The sequence below is a fragment of the Rhea pennata genome, chromosome 2 (genome assembly GCF_028389875.1).
Source record: "Rhea pennata isolate bPtePen1 chromosome 2, bPtePen1.pri, whole genome shotgun sequence".
In the NCBI taxonomy this organism is placed as follows: domain Eukaryota; kingdom Metazoa; phylum Chordata; class Aves; order Rheiformes; family Rheidae; genus Rhea; species Rhea pennata.
This window is the reverse complement of record NC_084664.1, coordinates 38,908,483-38,933,717: the sequence shown is the minus strand read 5'-3', so window position 1 is coordinate 38,933,717 and position 25,235 is coordinate 38,908,483. Positions and strand designations below refer to the sequence as shown.

At 40.2% G+C, this 25,235-nt stretch overlaps 1 protein-coding gene across 1 annotated transcript in view; it reads left to right on the top strand.

The window, feature by feature from the left end:
• The window catches only part of COLQ (collagen like tail subunit of asymmetric acetylcholinesterase), a 46,331-nt gene that overhangs the window by 15,590 nt on the left and 5,506 nt on the right, over nt 1–25,235 (top strand). Inside the window, exons 3-15 of the mRNA XM_062567828.1 lie at nt 1,679–1,780; nt 5,410–5,454; nt 6,146–6,172; nt 8,396–8,467; nt 10,848–10,910; nt 11,914–11,940; nt 12,602–12,646; nt 13,332–13,367; nt 14,408–14,488; nt 19,211–19,307; nt 21,077–21,216; nt 24,133–24,252; nt 25,078–25,198. Of these exons, the coding sequence (XP_062423812.1) occupies nt 1,679–1,780; nt 5,410–5,454; nt 6,146–6,172; nt 8,396–8,467; nt 10,848–10,910; nt 11,914–11,940; nt 12,602–12,646; nt 13,332–13,367; nt 14,408–14,488; nt 19,211–19,307; nt 21,077–21,216; nt 24,133–24,252; nt 25,078–25,198 (976 nt within the window). The remainder of the gene's footprint in view (nt 1–1,678; nt 1,781–5,409; nt 5,455–6,145; nt 6,173–8,395; nt 8,468–10,847; nt 10,911–11,913; nt 11,941–12,601; nt 12,647–13,331; nt 13,368–14,407; nt 14,489–19,210; nt 19,308–21,076; nt 21,217–24,132; nt 24,253–25,077; nt 25,199–25,235) is intronic.

Sequence of the window (25,235 nt, the reverse complement as noted above, 5' to 3'; positions counted from 1 at the left end):
GAGTGACCACTCAGCCTCCCCCTCCGGGGCTGAAGGAAACGGATCAAGGAATGAGATGAGGCTGGGTTTGTTCAGACAGTTAATTCTGTTAACTTTAAATATTCTCTTTGCTCTGTTTTCAGGACTTTCTTAGAGTACGTAAATCCTGAAATAAAGAAAATGGAAATGAAATAAATCTAGAAAGGAACAGAAAGGCCATGCCCTACCCTACACAATTAACTTTTCCAGCATGTACCTTACACTTGGGTCCATTTTGCATTATATTTACCTTACACAGTAGAAGTGAAGATTCTGAAATCTTGCTGTGGATTGTCTTCCTGGCATTTTACTTTGCAGAAAAAAAATGTTTTTGAGTTGCTGATGTGGCCATTTCACACATAAACCTATGCACATGCCTGTTTTATATGATATGTATCCATGCACACTCGTTCATACATACATCATCCAGTATATAATGGGTTTATAATATATCAGTTTGCCCACTTCCATTTACTATGATGGATCTATTAATTCTGAGATATTTTCCGTTCGAAGATAAAGAATTTTTCTGCCTACTTAGTAATTCCTATTTCTTAATTCTCCTAGTCATTTATCATATGCAAATATTGTGATTATTGTTGGTGTTATGCGAGTAATGACTAGAAATACGTCTGACAAGAACAAACCCAGGGAAAAGTGTAGTATAAAAACCCTAGTTGTCTTCAGAGAGATTAGGACTGAGCTCAGGGTGCTGTTCTCACCAAACCAAAAAATAGTTGCCTTCCCCTTTCTCATCCTCTCTGCACCCTCTTCCTTCATTTCCACAGAAAGGACATCCAGCAACAAACTCTCCTTAGGAAATGCAGTGTACTCCTACAGGCCTTTCACCGAGGATGAGTTTGGGACCAGGACCCCAGAGATTCCCTCAAGCAGCCCAGAGAGTAATCTAGGCATAAAATGATCTTTGATATCATCTCACCATAAAAGCATAATATAATGCTAAATAGTTGCTAAGAGAGTGGCGACAATGTGAATGTATTACTATCAGTCTCTGATTTGGAGTTTATAGTTAGATTTTTTCTGGAAAATGGAGTTTTGTCTCAGTGTTTGTCTGCATTTCCAGGGGACGCTTCTTTAGTCACAGGACATAACTATGCCACTTTACTCCTGCAAGCCACTCCCTCAGCGTGGAATTCATCTCACCTAATTTAGAAGTCAAAAAATAAGATATTTAGTCCAAGTCTGAAGTCAGCGGGGAACTCTCCATTGATTTTCAAAGGAATCAGCTTTGATCTGCTGTCAATAAAGGTCTCCTGGTTAATACCTACTGGAGTGAAGTTCACTCTATATCTCTGCTGAGTGTAGTTTACATTATTAGAGCAAAGGTGCTATTTTTGGAGAGGAGTTGCTACTTGTAAAATGTGACTGAGCAAGCAGGTCAAGTCCAAGAATAGATCTGGGTCCCACGGTGGCTTAGAGGGGCATCCTATAGCCTGACCATGGCAAGCCTCTGGGACAGGATATTCTGTTGAAGTGATAATGTTTAAGCATCCGTGAAGATAACCTTGTGGCAAACCATAAGCTTCTTTTTAAGGAAGTGAATAAATTCTCTTCAGGCTATAGTGTTTGATGACTGTTTATTTCTCTGACTGGCTATGTATGCTACATGTTCACAGATAGATTTTATTTTATGCAGAAGCTGCTTGCCCTTGATGTGAAAGACTTCTGTCAAGAGCTCCAGATAACAGAGTCTTCCTCTATACCTGAATCATTTTGCCCCTCAGGGCCTCCTGGCCCCCAGGTAAGTGATACATTCCTAATTAAACCACATTTTACTCCCACTAGTTCTAAAGACCTTACAGCACTTTTAAACATGTTCCATAAATGCTTTTTGCCACTTGATAAACATCAAGGTATGGCTTAATTTTATCTTGATATGAGTATGCACAACTCGTGTGCACTATTTACTCCTGTATTCTCCTCCCTGCCTTGCATACTCCAGTCTGTTTCAAGTTTACTCTCAATTTTTATGGAGTTTTGCGGTGGGAAGCATCAGTGAAAAATCCCTTTGTTGGTTTCTTCTTTACTTTAGACTCTGCTGCCTTTTGTGTGAGGAGAAGGAGCCTGTGGAGTTTATACATAAGAAAGAGGTGCAATGAACCTGCAAGTCAGTGGAGTACATCCCTTGTGAGGCAAATGCCTCAATGCTGACCAGAGGCAAAAAGGGGCTTCACAGAGGGCAACAGGGTAGGATCCAGGAGATGCAGCATCTTGTAGCCTGACCTACAGTTTCTGCTTCTGACTAGCTACATGGCCTTGAACCAGTCCCTTTGAGCTCCCATTTCACTTTTCACCCTTTGTCTGTGTAGACTGTAAAGAGGGAGGTTAGAAGTCTTCTAAGGAAATGCTTTAGTTCTAGAGCAGTTGTTTTTGCAAATGTCTCCATATGTATTCTGGAGAATTACCACCCATTTGCCTTTTTGTTTCCATTCATTCCCTCCAAAGAAAAATCAAACTTTTAGGGAAAGATAATTCCAATTCCTCCCCAGCTCTCACTGTAGCCTGCTGGAGGCATAGACAGTGCATCTATGTGAAACTCCTGGTGCTTTGGGATAAGGGATCTTCTTCAAGGCTCTGGGTGCTATTACAATACAAATAACAGAGGCACAGGACTAATGTTGCAGCAGGCTCTCGCGGAGCGGAGCTGCCGCTGAGGCTTCTGGAAGCTGAGAAGTTAACAAGTACCCACACACCGTTTAAAAAGCAAGGACAGGACATCACAATAAAGGTTTGATTACGTGGTAAAGAGCTTAGCTTTAATTATTGAAACGACAATAATTATAAGATATTCATAATTAGTCTAAAATATGCAATCTGAAAACCATGAAGTCTTATTTTATGAGTTTTGACTTCAGTATTCTGCCCTTTTATCTTTGCTGAGACACAAGATGAAGCAGACTCATTTAGCATGTGAATTATGAAGGGCATAGAGACATGCAAATGGACATGATTGTCCTGTCTTGGATTGAGAAGAGTCTTCTCTATATTATGAAACAGTCCCGCAGTGCAGCAGGCAATGATCCAAAACTGCAATAAGTATGAAAGAAGCAGTAGTTATTTCATTTTTCACTGGATTGCCTTTTTTTAAAAAAATCATAGTATTATCTCTGATTAAATTGAAAAAACAGTAGTTTTCATTGTACTGTCTATAATGTCCTTTGTTATAAATATTAACCTTGCAACCAAATGATCTGTGATCCCTCCAAGAACATACTAAATATGTTGGGCTGACAGATTTTATCACAGTTGCAGACAGTAAGATTGGTAGAACATGGCTTTGGAATTTTTAATTACAAATTGTGGGAATGTGTTTTATAAAGGGACAAAGTTAGATTTGGCAGTCCTCTGGGTAGTACGTTTGTGATGATGGTCATGTGAAAAAAAATGCTGCTACTAAAAAAAAAAAAAATAAGAAGTACTCCTGAATTATTTTCTTCTATAACTTGCATGACTTTCATCGGAGTTGAACAAAACCTCTATTGTTAAGTCAGAGCTGAGTTTTAGCATTTTTTCATAAGGAAGAGAGTTACATTTGTAATGATACAACTCAAGAGTATAATTCCTCCTACATGTAACCTAAGGTAAAACGAAGGGAGTAAGATAAAGCCTGGCTCTGACTCCAATAGGATACATTCAAATTTACACTATTGAAAATCTAAAATAACTCTACTGACTAAAATAGCAGGAAATAATTCGCAATTGAGGGTACAGTTTGCTTCTCTATACATAAAATTTACATGATGTTTTGGATAATATAAGACAGCCAGGATCCAGTACTGGAGTGATTTGTATGGTGAGGCTAGTGCTCCTCTTATGAAGACTCAGGAAATTCCCCTTATTCGTATTAAAAAAAAAAAAAAAAAAAAAAAAAAAAGTCTGTGAACTGAAGCATTCAAAAAATAAAACTCTTTCTGATTTTTTCTGAGCTGAGATTCAAGGTCTCCCTGGAGTAAGAAGTCTCCTGAAAGGAGAATCACTTTCATTTGAGAAAGAGAAATATATTCATGGTTTTGGGCTTAAGGAGGCTTGTGAGGCCTAATCAATCACCACTTCAAAGGTGATTTTCTTGATCTGTTTTAACCATGGCTTCTAACTTATGTCATCCTTGTCTATTATTTATGTCCAGTTTCCCAAACTCACCTTAATTCCATTATAATTTCTGGAAAGTGAGAAAAGAGTTTCATAATATTTGCAGTTTGTTATTTTTGAAAGCCAGGATCTGTGCTACCTAGGAGGTGTAGATTCATATTTTCTGAACTCACCCACAGAAAACAGGTACTCTCAAATTCCCCTGAATAATTTCTGTTTGGGCCAGACTAAAACTGCAGGAGAGTGATACTAGCTCCAGAGGAATTCAGACTTTAGGCTAACTTGGGGATTTAACTAACCATTTAATGGTTTAGGATTTGTTTAAGCATGAGAAGGAAACAAAATTATTGAAAATTATTTTAGCTTTGTTTTCAAAACGCTTAAACAGCAGTAGTAATGGTAATTGTATTTCAGAGAACAGAATCTCGATTTTACAGTTATTACTCTGTGGAAAATGTCATTCATAAATGTAGAAAAATACACAAAGCAAGAAATGTTTGGGAGTGTTTTGCTATTTTTATGAAAAGGCAAATGAAACGTGATTTGGGAAAAGAATTTTCAAAATAATGTTCAGAGGTGGATTTTGGCATTTTGATCCCATTTTTCTGCAAAAAAAGTCAGTGGTACTGAGAAGTTCTCCACATGCCTATAAAATGTTGTAGGTGAGGTACGACCAGCCCCTAGCCTTCACAGCCACTTTCTCTGCCCAGGATAACGTATGGAAGAAGTGTTGTAACCAAGTGGGAAAGAAGTGGGGACAAGGACAGGAAAAGGGTTATGAAGTCTTATTCAGGATGCCAATAAATTCATTACAGCATTTTTTATATTTTTAGACAAAAGATTCAGGAGCAGTCACAATTCTCCGTGTAGTGCATTGCAGCCCATCCCATACATTTTATGACGTGTCCCTTATCCTCCCTTTAGCTGAGCTGGTCTCTGGTTCCTTTGCCAGTTGACACCATGTCTCCATGTCCCCACAGTCACTAATTCCTCAAGTTTCCAATAACTTATCAGCTTTCCTTTGCCCTCAGCTCTTTCTCTTGCTAGTTTTCGTTGTCTAGAAAATGACTTTTTATGTCAGTACAACTGTGCAGCCTGCCATCAGCAGTGACACAGCTCTAGCATTTAGATGCAACATGGAAACATCATGTCCAGGCACCTCGACCTCATGCGTTCACACCAGTCCCAGGAGACACATCTAGGTCCACGAGCCAAGGGAAGGCAACAGCCCACAATTTCTTCCCAAAATAATTTGATAACAACATTCACTTTTCTCCCTAGGGTCCACAAGGAATTCCTGGTATAATGGGACCAAAAGGGGAGAAAGTAAGTACCTGTTGTTAAGGAGTTTGGTATGTTTTTGATGGGACAAGGAAAGAGATAAGGGATTCACATTGTGGTTTTTTCTGCTCTGCTTGGTCAATGGCAGGCCTTAAGGATGTGTGGGGATTTGCATAAATTTGAACTGGATGCTGTGGATCAACTCGAGGCTAAAACTTAAAGCTTCATCTCCCACTGTTCATTTTCAAGCTTAAAATATTTTTTCTGGCTTTTCATGATAACTGCATATGTCTGCAGAGGGCGTTAAGGGAGCAGCTCAGAAGCACGAGTGAGTGGTTGTGCTGGTGCAACAGCCCCTGGAAACCCTGTCCCCCAGGGAGACGGGGGAAGCAGAGCTCGCCTGGGCAATGCACGCTGTACGGGTCAGGTAGCTATGAAAAGCAGTCTGCATGTTTAGTTACAGCCTGAGGCCTGCAAAGCATTTACTCCATAGGGAGGCTTAAACAGCTTTGTACCCAAAGTTGGGCATGTAATTAAATATATAAGGAAGTGCAGATCTAGAGCTAAGAACGCAGGAAAGGTTGAGGAGCTCTATTAGATCAGCCCTTCTCGTTTTGCCTTGGAAGCAAAGTCTTGGACACAGAGATATTTCCAGTTTTGCTTGTAAATGGGTTGGCTGATGAGCCGCTGTGCTTCATGTGTGTCTATGTAACTAACATATTCCTTTCTCCGACAGGGGGAGATTGGCAGGCCAGGAAGAAAGGTATGAAATAAGGTGCTGTCTCAGACACCAGTCTAATAAATAGCAACTGTAACTCAGAAAACAATTGAATAAAAATTAGCTAATGTTGAAGTTTAACCTGCTTGTACTGCTTCTACTGAAACTAGAGCTGTGAGATGGGGAGCTCAGGGCCCAGGGCTGGGAAGCTGGGCCTGGGGCTTTGGAGAGCCCTTGCAGATGGTCTAAATTTGATAAATTCCCTTGGAACGTATGGCTCTAAGCACAAAATTAAAAAAGAGCGGGAAATAACCTGAACTATAACTTTGTGGACAGGGGAAGCAGCATACAGGAGCTATCAAAAAAAGTGTGTTAAAAAAATCCAAGCAAAATCAAATTTTTTGCCTGTTCCAATGGCAAAACAAGGTTCAGCTGACTAGCCTAGAAGGAGGGATAATCATTAATGATTACACTTCCAGAGTTTTGGCACCGACACAATATGCTGACTATAATCCTATGCTGGGTGACATATGAGCCATGATATATTGCCAAAAGTATGTGTCCCTACGTGTGATGAAACAGAATATGTTGTCTCAGTGGCTAAGTGCTTCCATTTAATGTAATTAATTTTAAAAGAAGACAGAAATGCAGGATGAAATCAGAGATATGCAGGGGTTAGGTCACTAACCAGGAAAAGAAGTGCTGTTCTAATAATATACAAAAGATTTTAACAGCAAGCACAAATCAGTAATTCAAATTATTGTGAAATATACAAAGAAAAAGAGGTATTATTCTTTTAAACTAAATTGCAAATGTCCTACAGTAGACAAAAATATTCCCTGTATAAATTCAAATGTTCAAAACAGTAACATCACAGAGAGAGTACTCACGTACAAGAGAGTGCAAATCTACAACACTGGAATACTTACTTTTCTAACAAAAACTAGTAAGTCCCCAAAAGAGAAGTTGTCCAGATATACACTGGGAATAAAGCAGTATAATTAGAATCACAGAATCATAGACTCAGTAAGGTTGGAAGGTGCCTCTGGAGATCATCTAGTCCAACCTCCCTGCTCAGCAGGGTCACCTAGAGCATGTTAGTCAGGGTTGCATCCAGGTGGGCCTTGAAGATCTCCAGAGAAGGAGACTCCACCACCTCTCTGGGCAACCTGTTCCAGTGCTCTGTCACTCTCGCAGGGAAGAAATTCCCCCTCACGGTCAGGCAGAACTTCCTGTGGTTCAATTTCTGCCCATTGCCTCTTGTCCTGTCACACGGGACAACTGAAAAGAGTTTGTCCCCGTCCCCTTGACACCCTCCCTTCAGGTACTCGTACACATTGATGAGATCCCCCCTCAGTCTTCTCCTCCCCAGGCTGCAGAGGCCCAGCTCTCGCAGCCGTTCCTCATGGGGCAGATGCTCCAGCCCTCTGATCATCCTCGTAGCCCTACACTGGACTCTCTCCAGTAGCTCCATGTCTCTCTTGGACTGGGGAGCCCAGAACTGGACGCAGTACTGCTAAATTCCTGCTAAAAGCTGTGTGGTTTATGTGAGGCCACTCTTAGCCCCAAATATCATGATCAGATTTCTAGGGTCATATTGTTCAATAATATAAAGCAGCGTGTGTGGTACCTTAACCTGTACCAGTTTAGGATCTAGTCAAAGAATGATTTACAAACAGTAGTTAAAATAAATAAGTACCTATATATATACACACACACGCACACATATATATATATAGCTAGCTATGTAATTAAGTAGTTGATAAAGAGCTATACTATACTAGTATACTACTAGTATAGTAGGCTAGTATAGTATTACTAGTATAACTAGTAATGTAAGAATACTCATAATGAGAATAATAATAAATAAGAATATCTTAAAGTTTTGGTTCTGTTCTTAGTGTAAAGTGGATTCATGCTAACAATTATGTGGAGGTCTTTCTGACTTTGATTGTATTAAATGAGAGGACCTGGGTTTTTAGGATGATTATTTTGACTGCAGGTAGATTTCCTCTGCCTTTCATCTATTTATTTGAATAGCTATCACTTAATATTTCTAGGAATCCCTGTTTCCTCCAGTAGCATCAATAAAAACTTTATTGTAAATAGAATATTGTAAGTATTTCTTGTATTAAAAACAGTAAATAAGTATTTGCAGTTCTTTTTGTGGAAAGATTGTATTCCCCCCATTTCTTCTGATGGCAGTGGAGGCCTATGTTTTGGAATGATGTTAAATGAGTTTGTAGTTACTGTTGTTTTCCATTCAAGGGTAGACCAGGTCCCCCGGGCGTCCCTGGAATGCCAGGACCAACTGGATGGCCTGGACCAGTAGGACCCAAGGTAAGATTAAAACACTTTCATTCCCCCCAGAGAGTGGGTACAATTTTCTTTCAGGACCCACAGAGGATTAGGCAAATTCACAGAGGATAATCTAATAAATGTCATGATCTTAACACAAAAGTTGACTCAGAAAGTTTCTAAACTACTGTCTACTAGGATGCTGTAACAGGACAGGACATTCTGTGCTTGTCCTGTTTCTTATACTCCCATGCAAAGATCTGGCCAGTCTAGGTTAGGATGCTGCATCTTTGGCCTAACCCCACTAGCAGTTCTTATATTGATTAAAATACATCAAAGGAAAATTGAAAATCAAGTCTCATGAAGACTCATTGATAGCAACAGATGTCTTCCATACTCACAAGAATCAGTGTTTCCAGAACAGTCATTGTGTTCATGACTACTCTTTATGATTATCCTTTTACCTGAATGTGTTCTTCTTGGCAGTATAACTGTGTGTGTCCATGTGATCAAGGGAAAACACCATGGGAAGAGGATTAAGACTGTTTGGATACTGGTCAGATATTTTAAGCACAGTTCCATAGACTTACCCGATTGTCCCTATAAAAGTTTTACATGTAATACTGTCCTTACAACTTGCCATTGCTACTGCTGTAGGCTTGGCATCGGTGTCATATGAGCAAGCATTCATTTTGGTGGCTTTTCATAGTAAAAAGCAAAAGAAATAGCAGGACATGTTTTACTATAGCAGAGTGGTTGCTTCATCTGCATTTATTAGAAAGAAGTTACAGGACAGTCCTTTACTGAATATTATCTTATGCAAAAGGTATACAGGTCTTCACAGGAGCTAAAGTATATGAAATTTTTCCTGGGATATTTGATATAGCTGCTTATCTTCAATCCATTATTTGAACAGGCAAAAGGATTGCATATGATGTTTGCTTTGGAAACTGCATTTTCCAGCACATCTGTGATTCTTCATTTGCTCCATGAGGGTTGTGGCACCATCTCGGAGGGCATGATGCAGTAGCTCTTGCTGGAGAATGATAGTGGATGACTTCTGAATTCAAACCACTCCAGAAAAGCAGGCCTTTAATCTCATTACAACTACGTGAGATGAAGAACACCATATTGTAGTGTGTGGGAATGCAGGCAAGCAGTAGGAATATATGTACTGAAAAGGAGCCTGTGTTCACTTTAAGCCAGGAGATGGGAGTCAGTGCTCCCCTAAAAGCATCATATGCTGTGTTTTCCCACCATGGCAGCTGTGAGAGCAGAAGTAAGGCTTCCTACCTTGTTCCCTCGTGGTCTGAGTACAGAGCCATCAGAAAACTGGTTCACTTGCCTTTTCCTTACATAACTCCTAGTTTTATTTATGGAGTCTTCCCAGTTTTGTGCTGTTTTTTCTTCCTACTCTTCCACTTTTACCATCTCCTCTGATCCGCATCTCCTCTGCTCTTCTGATCTTTATATATGTCTGTTTCCTAGATGTCCATCCATGCTGGATGGAAGCCAGCAGGTGTCTGTGCTTGCTTCGCTAGATTGTGTCCTTCTTTCATTTCTCTTCCTCTGATTTTTCCAAACTCCCAATATCCATCTTCACTACACCAATTCTTTACATCATCTTGCTGTAAATCTCCAGTGAGCTGTGTTTTCTTCTCATTCCTATCTCCATGCTTTACATTTCTTCAGCTGGTTCTCTTTACTTGTCTACTCTTTCTTAGACTTAGTCTTAGTCAGTTCCCATCTCTTCTGCTTTGTTTCTTCAAGTCTTCTCTGAACTTCTGCCAAAGCAGCAGCCAATATGAAAATCCTGTTCACCACTAGGACAGCGAAAGCCAAAGGAGAAAGAGAGCCAACCATATTCTGCTGGATAAGGCTGCTGCATTTCTTCAGGAACTACTCCGTATTTCATCTTAGATAATTACTGGCAGCAGCCAGACAATTTGTTGCAAAACCTTTTGGTGATTTACTGGCTCCAAGCCACTGTAAAGCATACGGTGTCTCAGGTCAAATATGAGAGTAACCAGTATGTCACTCCAAGCCATAAGGCTTGCAACAAAATACCTTTCTTCTCTGTAACTCAGTGGAAGTGACATAGATACAGCAGGCAGAGGCTTCAAGTAGAAAAAGATGTACTGCTGCTAATTTGCTTGAATGCCCTTTAATAGCTTCTGGCAAAACTCAAGCACAAGTTAGAATCATAGTTACACACCCAAGAAAACGCAAATAGAAGGAAAAGTATCAGAGAACTTGGGCAGAATATAATTGCAATATAGACTTCTGCTATAGTGCTACACCAAGCATTGTAAAAGTCAGACTTGTCTCGTGTATTCAACACAAAACCATTGAACTATCAGACATTCAAATATGATCTCATCAGGGAGCCACAATCAATAACTCTCTTTATTGACCCCTTTAGGGTGAAAAGGGAGATTTGGGTGTGATGGGATTGCCAGGTACAAGAGGACCAATGGGCTCCAAGGTTTGTTAAACAAACGCTGCATTTTCAGACATCTGTTTCTAATGCTCTGCTGACAGCTGCTTCCCTCATGAATTTGTTAGAAAGCATTTATCAATATATATCTTTTTTAGTACAGCTAAAAAGATATGCTGTTCTTCGAGCAAGATTATGTTGTCTGTTTTGGCTTGGCTGTGTTCTTATCTTTTCATGAAAATGCTTTAGTGTAAGTTATTATAATGCATAAATTCTTTTTAAAAGCAAAACTCATATATAATTGTATCCTCCTAGAAACTGGAGCTCTTAATTATATCTGCTACATTAACTCATGACTCAAATGTTTTTCACTTACCTCATAAGATTGTGGAGATCCTTTTGGTCCTCTGTTAAAACTATACCTCTGTACTGATTGGATAGTAAGCACGATTTGGTCTGGATGTCCTACTATCTGCATTTGTCTATAGAACAGCTTCTGCCTTTGCAAATTGAGGCCACAATATTTTACAGAACTTCAAAAAATGTACAATTGCTTTATTCAAATAAAGCACTGAAAACAAGAAATGAGTACTGTAGTTTGCTGCATGTTTCTTAAAGAGAAATTTCACAGTAATCTTCACATTAGAAGCTGACTTAAATGTCTTTTAAGGATATCTTCTATAAAGGAAAAAATAAGAAGAGGAAAATTATTGCTAAAATATTTTTAGATTATTAGTTGTGGAGAGTAAGGCTTAATTCATGTTCAGTTACAATTTTATTCTCCTTGTTTAAATTTGACAAGCAATATCATACCTGCTGGCTTTACCTGGCTTTTTCATGTTGGCTTATTGGCTGAGTTGTCTTGCCTTTAATTCATATTTTGTAATTCAATTTCAGTGCACTCTTAGAAGCTATAAACATTTGTTTGCATTTAGAAGTTGATGAAGTTAATTATTTGTGTTTCACTTTTTCTTCACTTTTAAGAATATGAACTTGCTTCTTGGGTAATTCTGAAAATGTGGAGCATTAAAATATCTATCATTCCCTCTAGGGTTTTCCTGGAACTAGAGGAGAAAAGGTCAGTATGACAATAATAGAATAACATATAATTTCACAATTGTGAAACAATTGGGTAAACAAATTAACTCTAGAAATGAGATAGTTTTGATTGAGGGAAGTTTAAAGGTCCCATTAAAGAAAAATGAAAACAGGTATGGAGAAGGAGCACAATCTTGAGGCTTATGTTGGGATGCTAAAGGAGCAGGTCTTACATCCCGTCTTACTGTGAACAATTTACTACAGTGCACCTCCCTACAATTCCCTATCTGTAGAAATGGGATAATAATCCTTAATTATTGTTTTGGTTTATTTAGGCTGTACATTCTTTGGCACAGGGATAGTGTTTACTGTAGTGGCATACAGACGGACCTGAACTTGGATGAAGCCAGCAGAGGAAAAGAAAAGATCAAGTTTGGAAATATCATGCCCAAGAAAGCACAAATTTAGAGTAATTAGCCAGGGAGAGTGTGTACTTTCTTCTACTAGCCTTAATCTTGATTCTGTTGTAGTGTCAATGAAATTAATAAGAAAGCATTTTCGCGTATCTGCTTTTTACCATACTCTGAAGATATTCCAGTATGCTGCATGGTTCCAAATAATAGCTCATATAGGATAAACATTTGTTGTTTCCATGTGCAATGTAGTAACTAAGCCTTTATCACCCTGTTATCTCTCCCCAGGGGTCCAGAGGTGACACAGGTGACAAAGGAGTCAAAGGAGACCAGGTACTTTTTTCTTGTTTTCAAGATGACTCTGAGCTTAAGATAAATGAACACTTGAAGTATTTTTAAAAGGAAGAGGGGAGCCTGGAGGCATGTTCCTGGGATGGCCAAGCTGGCAAGGGGGGGAGGTGGCCCCATATGATGTGGGGCAGCCTCTCTGCACTTGTGACACCCAGTCCCAGGTCCCAGGCAACCTAAACCTGTGCAGTCCAGATCCATGAGAACTTTCCAAGATGTTTCTACTTGATGACATTATATTGCTGTGAAAAAGAAGTGAGATCAGTGACGTAGAGGTTCTGTTAACTCCAAAAGGGAAAGTAAATTCCTCTTGACATAAGTGAAGACATGTCATTCCCGGAGAAAGGCTTTGGTGGTTTTTCAGAAGACAGGGTGACATGCAGACAAAAGCACAACCAGTGTGCCATCCTCAGAGGAGATGAGGCAGATGGTGGAAGGCCACACAGGTGAGCACTGTTACTATACCAAGGGCTTTGCAGTAAAATTCCCTTGTAATACCTACGCACTATTACCCGCAGCACTGAATTACAACTCAGGGTTTTCACAGATATCTATAGATTGTACATGACACTTGTTTTTCTTCCTTAAAAGCCTAAACTAGTACTGCCAGTCTTTGTCAAAGATCACTCCACATATTTTAATGATTTTTTTTTCTCCTTTTCCTTTCTAGGGAGAAATAGGTTCCCCTGGAATGCTGGGTCAGAAAGTAAGTGCACAGGATGTATTAGCAAACTGTGTTAAGCACTGGCATAGGGTCAACAAATGGCTTCAGAAATGTCTTTCGCTATAGTTAGAAAGCATAAAAGCATTGAGACCTTGCTGTGGACTTGACCAATACTTCAGGCTTTTTATCTTAGGTAAAAAAAATATGTGATTTAGCTCAGTTTGATATTGTTATTTTCTCGTTTCCAGAACATTGGTTTGGAATTGTAATCTTTTTCCTATTTAACATATTCAAAATCTCCATTATAGATTAATGACTGGCCTAGTTGTTCTGACTTTATATACACAAAGCTAATAAACATTTCCTTTATGATACTCTCAATCAAAATGGTACTACTATAAATAGCAGTGGCAGTCCTGACCAGTTTAGATTTCACCATTATTCTGTACTAGAAAACCAGGATACTTCCAATCTCCCTCACACTTTGCGGCTTTTAGATATATTCCTGCACACTCTGGTGCTTTTCTGTGCATTCAACAAAAAAGCAATCATAATTCAAACTTTTATCTTGTTTTATGGATAGAATTTGTAAAGGAGGATCGTTTTATGGGATAATCATATCCTATCTCTGAAATTAGGCTAAGAAAATAATGATTGCTTCTCAGAAGGATAGGAGATCAGCAAATGAGCCACCTTTCTTCTTGGTAGATATTTTATTTCATAGATCTTAACAGCAAAGCGAACTGTTGTCAAAAGGATTAGACAATTTTTCTAGCCAGCTTCTCTCAATAACCCTAAGCCTTCTAGTATGCTTCTGATCTCTCCATTTAGCCTCCTCTTTAGTAAAAGGATTTTCAGGGAAATTTGGATAAATTGCAAGAGATATTTTTGATTTAGCCTTTATTTTTAAATATTGGATTATAATTGTGAGTTTCTCAGAAACAAACAGTGCCAGTATGATCTAGAGGAATCATATGAATTAAAGCACAGTCCATCTGCTATGTAGTATAAGGCACATATAACCAAGATAGTGTGCATTTTTGTACTTAACATCCTGCTTCCTTTTCTCCACACCCACAAAGGGCGAGATGGGCCCGAAGGGGCAATCTGGAGCACCAGGACACAGAGGACCTATAGGAAGACCAGGAAAACGAGGCAAACAAGTAGGACCTTTTCCTTGTAGTTTTCTCTTTCCTTGATTTGTGTAGTTGTGCTTTCTGTTCTGTAGCAGTGTCTTGTATTTTGTCACAGTGGGAGCAGGCAGAAGCATTGTAACCTTCTTGTGCATGCTCAGACTGCGTAGGAGTTAAAACCTAGATTTTAGGACTGGAACTCTGCCTGCAGCATTCAAATCCCTGGCCATACATCATTAGGAAAGTAGCATTTTCCCAAGACTGGTAACTAACTGGTTGAATCTAACTTGTGGAGACTCTGAACTCTCCCCTTTGAATCCTAAGCAACATTGAGTTATGTTCCTGTTCCCAGACAGTAGCTCCAACAAGGTGGTCTGTGATGACCCCGGAGTCAGCGTGAGGTGCAGCTCTCAGAGAGCGCAGGACACAGCGTGGAGTGCACGGAGCAGCTGCGGTGCTGTATGCACTGCACGTCCCTGGCCCTGCAGCTGGCTTGGGGAGCAGGACTGTTCAAATTCACAGGCTGCAATGGCAACATGAGGCTACCCAAAATTCATCACTTTTCAGCCTGTCCAGGAGACATCTTCAGCCCCCAATAGAATAGGTTCCTGAGATGAAAGAATAAAGGTTTGTAGGGAAACACTGGATTTCTGGGGCTCTGAATGAGGGAGGGAATTGAAGCAATTTTACTGAAGAATGGAGGATACTTCCTCGCTCACTCTTCACAGCTTTTAGATATATTCCTGCACACACTGATGCTTTTCTGTGCATGCTACAAAAAACAACCTCGTTACTGCAGCTCTAGGCAGATAGACAGATTTGGCCTCTTGCAGGGGACATGTCTTTGCCTATGTCCCCAGCTGTCCCTGAATTTTCTCCCTGGCTCACCATTATGGAGAACTGTACTACTTCTATTAAGAAGGACATCGTTTGTGTGTATCAGCAATAGCACCTTCTACACTAAAAATGACATACTGCAATGTGTCAAACTAATATGTGGTCTGCAGCAATGAAAGTCACTGGTCTATACTTCCAAACCTCAGTCCTTTAATACATTTCTTCTTTCTAACATACGCATTAAGTGTTCATGTAGTGTCCTTTTAGGTCCTGACCTCACAGCTTGGCCCAGCTTGAGGGCACTTTCTGTCCACATTATGCAATTTGGTTCAGTCAGGCTTTGCCCAGGCCCCAGGGATGATTTATACAGATCAGACTGCAGAGCTGCAAAGCCTTAGAGGTGACCAAAACATATTGCAAAGAATTAATGTACTAAAACATCCTCTCTGATTCTTCCTTTTCCTCTGTTAATACTGATACAAGATTGATTTGTCAGTCTGACTTATTTATACGACACTTCTCACCATCATACTGCATGCCAGGGACAGATTCGTCTTCTCTGAGAAAGGTCAGGATGAACACATAATGACTTGAAGGAATGGTAATCTTGTGAGGAATCTGATATGGAGGAGGACGATGACAAATGGCTCTTATTTAGGTTCAAAATAATTATGCTTGTGGAAATGACTTTTTAGAATTTCGGGTAAATTGTGCAGACTGTGAACTGTGTGTAAATTTTGTACTGACCTCTCTAACACAGCATTCTCCAAGAAGGCAGCAAGATTAGTGTAGTTACCGATTCAGGTGACCAAATATGCCTCTTCACTTGCATATTTCCTGGTGTAATTATTTTAAGCAATGGTATTGGGAAAAGTGGAGGGGAAGCACTCGCAAAGTCCAGCCTGATGCTAAGGAGACCAGCCATCGGGGCTCTGGACTGCCACCACTGAGGAGCCAATGACTGACAGTGAAGGAGTCTGCTTTGGCTACAGTGATGCTGGTTTTAATGTACACCAGAGCCTGTAGATGTGGTGGTTAATAGCCACAGCTGAAAGCACCTTAGCTGCAGTCTGATTGCATCTAGTATTGCAAAGGGAGGCACTCACCTGCTTCACTGTTGCTCTAATCTGCCCGCTGGCATCTGAACTGAAAGAACACCCAGCACGGGGAGAAATTAAAAATTGAATGTTAGGGAACCAATAATAAATCATCAAATATAAGGAATGTATGTATAGTATAAGTCTGCTAGGTGATCCAGTGCAAATATTTTTTGTCCTCGAATAAGCAGATTTTACAAGCTTATGTGTGCTCTCTAACATTTTTGCCAACAGTGTTCACCTATCCTGCCAAAAGGCATGTGCACAGATTGTCCTTCTATAGCACAAGGCATGGAGAAGACACAGTGCCTACAGATCAATTCCAACACTGGGCATATGCTTTATCCTTTCTTTTCTGAAAGGATTTCATATTTCATCTTAGAAGTTTTGTTTCATTACACAGTATCTTAATCAAAAAGTGGTCACATAAGACACTTCATAGTTTAAGGCAACAATCAGTGTGAGAAAGAAACTATGGTCTGGCCCTAAATTAGAATTTCCAAGCTCACACCTCAGGACACAAACCTCTTTCTGATGCTCTGAAAATGATTTCAGCATGATTTCTGTTTGAAAAATGTGTTTCCCTTTCTGTAAGAGGTGAACTAGCTATCTTTTTTCTTCTTTTTTAATCCCTCGAAAAACTTGAAAATGACATTTGAAAGCTCTGCTGGTCTGGTGGTTGCACTGAAGTGCTGCACTTCTGTAGTTGTTTGTTCAACTGAGACGATAGTTTCCATCAGCATGGAGCCATTTCCTGCGTCTTGATCCAGCTGACATCCCTAGATGAAAGCAGCTAAATTGGGAAGGTGTTACTTCCTCTTCCAGCTTGAGATATGACTTGATTATCCCATTGACTTCTTCAACTCTGCTCGGCCTCTGGGCCAGAGCCTCAGAGCCCTCACAGAGAGATAAAGTGCCCTCAGGAACTGATGCAAAGGAGCGAGTTAGGATTTCAGCATTGACCAGGTTAGGGCAGTAGATGATGTTACTTGGAAAGAAAAGGCAAAGGAGTATAAATATTGTCCATGGGAAAAGCTTCTCTGAGTGCAATGGGTGCATGTGAAAAGAAACAGGACAAAGGTATTTAATAGAAACCTCAGTCGTTGTTTAATCTGTCTGTGCTAAGCAGGAGAGCATTTAGCAATCATTCCTCCAAAACAAGAGATACAGAAGTCAGGTAGCTTTCAGTCCAAGTGGCATGGGATTTTCTCTGCCAGGTCTTTATTCAGTGGGAAAAGAGATTTCCCATAAACTTTTTCAGGGGCTACCAAACCTTGCTCTGCCAGTTTTATGTGCTCACATTGCATAATGTAAGACGCAATTAGCAATCAGCATCGTGGACATTCACATAAATCCTGGAGTGTTTTAATGGCACAGAGCTAACCTAATAGAATTAAACGAAGCAAATATTCAATTAGTTCTTTATGGACCATGGCAAAAATAACCTTCCTCTGTTAAATGGTGCATGTGACATCCAAATGTATTCATGGGATACAACGTATTGTGTAGCACTGAATTATTTTAGTGTATATTACTATGTACGCTTAATTACTCTGAAATTAGATCTGTAACAGCCCATCATTCACATGTGAGTGCACATTGACCTGGAATTATACTGTCTTCAAGGAATTCATCTCCTTTGGCATTTAAGGAAAGCTAACATAGCACAAATCATTTCTGTTATGCTAAAAAATATATGTTGTTACATAAAAAGCAAATTAGATATTTAAACTTCAAGCTGTATAGTACTCTTCTGAAATCTGAATCAGTTTTGTAAAACTGAGAAATCAAAGCCTCAGATAATATAAGAATAAGAAAATAAATACAGTTATTTTTAATGTGTGACAATATTAAGTTAAGGAGCAAAAGCAGGAAGGTGTTGAACAATTCCAAGATAAAGATTTCAAATGCCTAGGGTGATGGCTGCACAAACAAGCTCCCAAGAAGTTAACTGGGGAGCTGATTTTAAAGAATATTAGCCTTTCATGGCAACTGTATGTAAGCTCCTTTCCCATAGATAATTTACTGCATTCTGATTGAGTGGCCAGAGGGACATTGTTCATCAACATGCAGCTGAGCAGTTAACACGCACTAGCTTAAGCTTTGTGCAGCCAAGCCCTAGCTTACCTTGCAATGACTTATTAACATATTTGAGGGGATCGGAGATATCAAAGAGATACAGGAGTCTAGGTGCCTGAAGTACTTTTGAAAATAAAATGTCTGCCTCAAAGCATTAGGTTCAGAAGTATTAGATGCTTCTGAAAAAAATGCATCCTAAGCCTGGGAACCATCACCCTTGCTGACACTGTATTGACATTGCTCTTTTTAGAGATAAAAATGAATTAATTGCTTTCTGTCAGCCCTGCAAAGTCAAACTACGCTCTAGAAGTCAAAGCTACTTTCTTTCCGTGTTGTGTATTAACACAGCAACTGATGATTTTCAGGATCCACTATTTCAGCTCCACCAGCCCTTTCTCTCTGAGCTGCACTGCCTCCTAGATAACTACCAAGGATGAAAAGATTTCTTTAAAAAAAGGCCATTGAATGACTGAAGTCAGAGCAAGGTGGTCCCTGACTCCACACAGTGCAGATCTACTGGTACCGTTCACATTTTGGGGAACAGGAGCCCATTTTCTATCTCCGTGTGGAAGAGGACAGCACACCTCTCTGCAGGGTGATGGCTCTGGAGTCCATGCTATGCACTTGTTCCAGTTGGCAATTTTTTCTGCTGTCTTAAAAGGGAAGACACTACTGACTGGAGAGGGGGAGAGGTTGCACGTTATTAATAGCTTAACAAACAGTGTCTCTTCTCTTCTAGGGACAAAAGGGAGACATTGGACCTGTGGGAATCATGGGTCCACCTGGAAGGCCTGGTCCGTCAGGCCAGCCAGGCCCCCCTGGACCTTCCGGATCAGGTAAGCAGGGGATCAGGTAATTCTAGGCACTGTCCCTCCTCACCAGTCCCTCCTGACTGGTCACATCTGCCTGCATAGGCAGCAGGGCTTGCTTTGCTTCTCCACTTAGAGTGAGGAAATTTCTTCAAAAGGCAGGTCATTCAAACCTTGTCCATTGTAAGGGATTTTATACCTTACTTCGAAGCCTTCCTAATGGCTTTTGATGTTTCAAATAAAACTGAAACATGTGGTTCCTTGTGGGAATGTGTTGGATGAGGAGGATGAAAGGCTATCTGGCAGCCTTGGAGGAACTACTTAATCTTCATCATCAAAGGTCTGTTGCTTCTCCAGATACGCTAACTTAAAATGACAGATTGCTATTTCTAATCAGGCAAGATACACTCACCCTGAAAAGCTCCATAAAAGAAAAACAGATGAGACTCAAGTCCCAGTGACAGTGGGGGAAACAGGAAAGAGAAGGAAAGTGACAGGAGTTAGAGGGAAAGGGGGGGAGGAAAAAATTCTCTCCTTTTGCTAGATTTTGTAGATGTCTCTGTGCTCTTTGCTGATAACCATACAGCTTCAAAGCTGTGAGCGCACGTGAACTCTGGGCAGCTTTCATTCTCTTGGGAAGCTGAGTGTAGATGTGAAAGATGATATGCGACCTGTATTCAATGACTGTGTTTCAGAAAAGCCTTTTCCAATCTTACTATCTACTGAAGTATAACAGGAGTCTTGAAAAGAAATAAAAGCAAAGACAGTTGGGAACTATTCTTGTCTCAAATGGACACCAACTATTCTTACTGCAGCTGATCTTTTTATTTTATTTTATTTTATTTTTATTTCCCTTTTTCTTCCCTTGCTTACATCAGTGATCTCTTCCTCCTGGTGCTGTGGAAATGGTACATCTGAGGTCCTGGGGGCTACATCACAACTGCTCTTCATATATCTCATGTCTCTCGTTATGAAACATCTTTATCCTGAGTAAATTATCTAGAAAATTTTCAAAAGGGGTTGAATTTTCACCATGCCCATGGGAACGCAGCCAGATCTTGAGATTTCTTTTTAAAGGTTTTATTCCACCCCTGGAAAGTCTGTGTATCAGTCTTGTCAATCTCTTTACGCCAACATATAAATTCTTATTTTAAATGACCTTGCTGTAATGATATCATTGCTTGCAGTATTAGCATGATGGCGCATAATTCTAATTCTGCAGAGTACTGCATCCTTGACACTGTCTGAAAGTCAAAAAGCCATAGATTTTTTTATTTTTATTTTTTTATCTGTAACACTCCTGTGTTTCTTGCTGGATTTCCTTTACAGAACTCTCTGAAATAGTAGTGCTCAACTGACTGTATATATGCATAAGTCATATGCAGACATAATACAAAGACTGACGCTATCTAACACTTACTTACACTATACTCACTGCATAGATGCTGTAATTTACAAATGCATCGTGGCCTGGAGTTCTATATCTTCAACCATATTGACACTTATCTGGAGGTCATAAGCAAACAGCCAGTCTCTATAAAGTTGGTAGAAAAATTTTAGAAGCGATCTGAAGGAAAATGAATGTGATACAAGCTCTGGCTTTTCTCCTGAAGTGCTAGAATTGGTGGTTCTGATAATGAGTTCCTTCAGTTCTCAGTGGATTTGCTGGAAGATGTGTATTTCTGAAAATCCATGTAAGTGCATATTCACCTGACCAGTATTTTTTTCCACTAAGGGTGTGTTTATGTTTTGTATGGTAACTTCATCACATGGCAACCTGTTATTTTGCTTCCTAGGACAATTAGCAATAGGACCAAAAGGGGAAAGAGGACTTCCAGGGCCTCCAGGGAGATGTCTCTGCAGGTCCCCACAAAATGTGAATAGTCAACCATATGAGGAATCTGTGTTTGGACATAGTTATCCAAAAGTCCCTGCGGTAAGCAGATTTTCTAGGAGAGGATGACAACTGTTCTTACGTAGTTTTTGTAATAGGAGATATTATGTTTGCTAATATTTTGGATTTAACAAGGAAGTTGTCTGCTGGTGGGCAATGCATTATTTCCAAATAGTGGCAAAGTATGTCTGCCCAAAACCTTTGAGATCCAGCCAGTGCCATCCAACCAGTAACTGAGATGTTGAAATGCTACTATCTCAAACCAGTAAGTAGGGGGCACATTTTTAGAAATTTCTTTTTGAATCTGATGATGCTTTCCTCATCCTTACTATGCATACACAATCTGATCTTATTATTTCAGTCAATTTGGAATGTATTTCAGGTAGGCTGGTGAAGGAAGCATCTCTTTTTTTTTACTTATATTTTGTGTTTGCAAACACGATGATTACAGAATTGAGTATCAGGGTCAAGAGTATAGCATATACATATACAGCACTTTCTGCCAAAACACAGGCCCTCTACCTTGAACGAAAAAAGTCTCCATGAACCGTGGGAGTCAGACTTCTGAGCTCCTGTCTGTAGACATACACTTTACATAGCCCAATCCCTAGCCTTCATGAAAGTATTTTTATGAGCAGATTGGACAAAGTACTCTAAAGGAGAAGTCGCTGCTGACAAGTGATGTAGAAATTTTTCTCTCTGATTTCTTTGGGCTTTGTAAATACTGTTTCTGTACTTTTCCTTCAGCTGGGCCCTGCTTTATTATTCTCTGCACAGTAGCACTTAATCGGCAATGAAAATGCTGCCTTTCTGCTGCTGTGTACAAGCCGCCGTGCGTAGCCCTGCCGCACGGACCAGAGGAGTGCTGCGTGATGGCTCGTCTTTGAATGGCAACGCACCGCGGTTAACTTGCCTTTCTGCCACTTCTTCAGAAAGCCGCTGTTGTGCGTGAACCAGTGCGTACTCACAGCACTCTTCCTTAAACCGGGCTGGTCGTGCACTGGCGTGCGTGTGCTGCAAATCTTGTCAGCTTTGCTGCTCATCCCTGTGCACGTTACATTCCAAATAGCCCAGTTATTTCTAAAAACTTAAAGGTGACAGAAGAATGCACATGAAGTAAAGGTGCATCTCACATCCCACTGCACACTGTTGTAAAAACCTATCATATATTTCATGGCACGGAGAACACTTAGGACAAAGCGTAAGGCCTGCAATATTCTGTACAGGTCTTACAACCCCTTATACCTTCTTCCCCATCAGGCACTGTTTAATACTAGATCTTTAAAGACGGGGACAAAGGTGGTGTAACCACCTAAAATATAACTAACCCACAGGCATTTCTACGAACTCTCCTTTGGTGACGATCAAGTGCAATTTGTGTTGTCAGGAATAAAAGGATGACAAAGAGGTGGGGAAGCCACACAAATTTCTGCCCTCATCTTCTCTGAAAGCGAAGCGCTTGCTGAGCCGCACTCCCCATTTGCCTCTCTCTTTTGTTTTACTCACTCAAATTGCAAGAGCATGAGATTTACGTTGCTTTTTATCCCATTTAGATCTCCACATAGCAGCGCCGTAGTCTGCCTGGCACCACTTGGAGGCTGCTGTCAGGCTGCATGTGGAGAAGCCCCCGAGAAGGTGCTCCATGTCCCCACCCCGGGGTGCTGGAGTTCCCACTTTGCCAAAGCAGGATTGCAGCCAGCACTAAACACAGGAATTCACCCAGTTTCAACCACTCATTCCTACCGTAGCAGCTCCCCAGTGCAACCACCTACTCCTCAGCTTGCAAAGTCCTTGCACTGCCAGAGGAGCAGAAAGGCTAGGAAACAAAACTCTTTTTCTGACACTATAATTCATTCTGGTTTTTAGATCTTTTATGGTTTCCAAGACCAGTATCTGTAGTTTCAGAGAAGACAAATCTTCCATTGATTTCAACAGAAATTAGAGCTCTGAGGCTGGGACTTTAGCTACTGAGTGCAATTACAGAATCGGTTCTTTGTTGGCTTTTTATTTCTTTGCTTTCTTTCATTTAAGCTGAAGACGTTTTTATTCAATGCTTCTTTAATGATACTGGCCTTTGTCAGGGGCTCTGGGAATATTCTGCTATGTAAAAATTTCAGGGTAATTTGTTTTAAAAAAGGTAATTCTGTTAATGCTGGCGGGAATCAGGCTCAGGCAGTGTGTTACTAAATCCATTTTGCTCAGAAACATTCTATGTACTTTTTCTTAATTTAAAAATGGTTTTAATTTTACTAAAATTAATTTGATTAAATTGCTGAAACAATAGATTATTTCCTAATGCCCCTTACAGTCAATTTTAATGACTGAGACATTAGAAGAATTTGGGTAGAGAGAAGCTCGTCCTAAGTCTCTCTGTTCTGAGCTATTATTTTCTGTTTAACTGAAGACTTTGCTTTAGACTAAAGTGTATGCGTTTCAATGCCAATTAGGTCTAAACAAAGTATTAAAAGATAAGTGAGGGCTACACTGATCAATACAGTATTTATTTTATAGCCATGAACATACTTATAAAGTTATAGGCAAGCCCACAAAGAGCACTTATGCCTGTATGGATTTTGCAGTTGTTCCAGTAGCTAAACATTTGAGCATCTGAAATTTTTTGCAGTAATGATCATGCACAAGTATTTGCATGGTCATTCCCTGTGGCTGTGCGTTTTGAGATAAGGTCATTGAAGCCTTAATTAGGTCCTCAGGAAAGACCATTATCTCTTGAAAACTCATTTCTTTTTTACAATTCAAAAGAACCTTCTTACGGTCTAGCAGAACATGGACTAGCTTGTGATTGTGGTACCATTCTGCTTCTGCAAACAGCCAAACCATTTTTCTGTGCAATTATTTATGTAGTTGCAGATACAAATGTCAGCCAGCAAAGCTAGAGTCCATGACAAACCAAAACACTTCTGGAAAGGGTTACAAATCACCTGTTTTTCTGTGCCCCAGATTTTTGTGGTGAACAGTCAAGAAGAATTGGAGCGGTTAAAAACTGAAAATGCCTTAGCTTTTAGAAGAGATCAACGATCTTTGTATTTCAAGGATACCATTGGATGGCTCCCAATCCAGGTGAAAATATGACTGTGATCTGAGAAAACTTACGAGTGTATGTTTCATTTTTAAATACAGAACATACTTCTGAACTTAAGATATGATACAGAATCAATCAGACAAATGAAGAAAAAGCTCATTTTTTAGTACTGTCACAACAGTACTAAAACCTATGTAACTTTTTTGTTCACAGCAGTCTTAATTATTGAGGCATTAACTCATCTTTGCTCCAGGTTCTGCTAACCTCTCTGTGAACCGTGCTCCAGTAGTGAAGAAAATGAGGCTGTTTGGTGAATTGTGGTAGTAATGAGAGTCTTTGATTTAACACAAAATAAGGCAAAAATCATCAGGGTGCCAAGCTGTGAGAAAGTACAAATCCTGCAAATCAAAGCTTTATGCTTCCTAACTGCCTCAAGGGACTGAGCCAATCCCACTGTAATCAGCAGAAGAATCCTTGACAGCTTTAAATCAGGTTCTGCATAACCCCTATTAACCACCAAATAGCAGTATGAGAAAGCCTGGTTGCAGCAGAAGACCATTGATGTGATTCCCCTGTATAGAAACTGCCTAAAAGGGGTCTTAACTTCATGCGGGAGAGGAATCTAAACCAAAACTGCTTTTCTGAACAGCTGCTAAACTTTTCAAAACCTTTTGGCTGGCTCTGCACCCCAGAGCTGCCTGTGGCCAAGTGATGGGCCGTGGTCACCCATCAGTGTGGCAGTGCTTGCGTTTTGGGAATAAGTCACCTGCAGGAAAGCTGCATGGGCTGGATCCGCCTGGGCAGGTGTCACCCAGGCGGCTGGCGGTGCCACCCCATTAACTGCCGTATGTTTATTTGGCCAGCTCACCCCTTTCTACCCTGTGGGTTACCCCTTAGAGGATGGTGGCACCTGTGGAGACGGCATAGTGCAGGCTGGGGAAGAGTGCGATGACGGCAATGCGGTCGTGACCGACGACTGCATAGGTAAGTTATGGCTCCCTGAGAGCGTTCATTTTCCTCT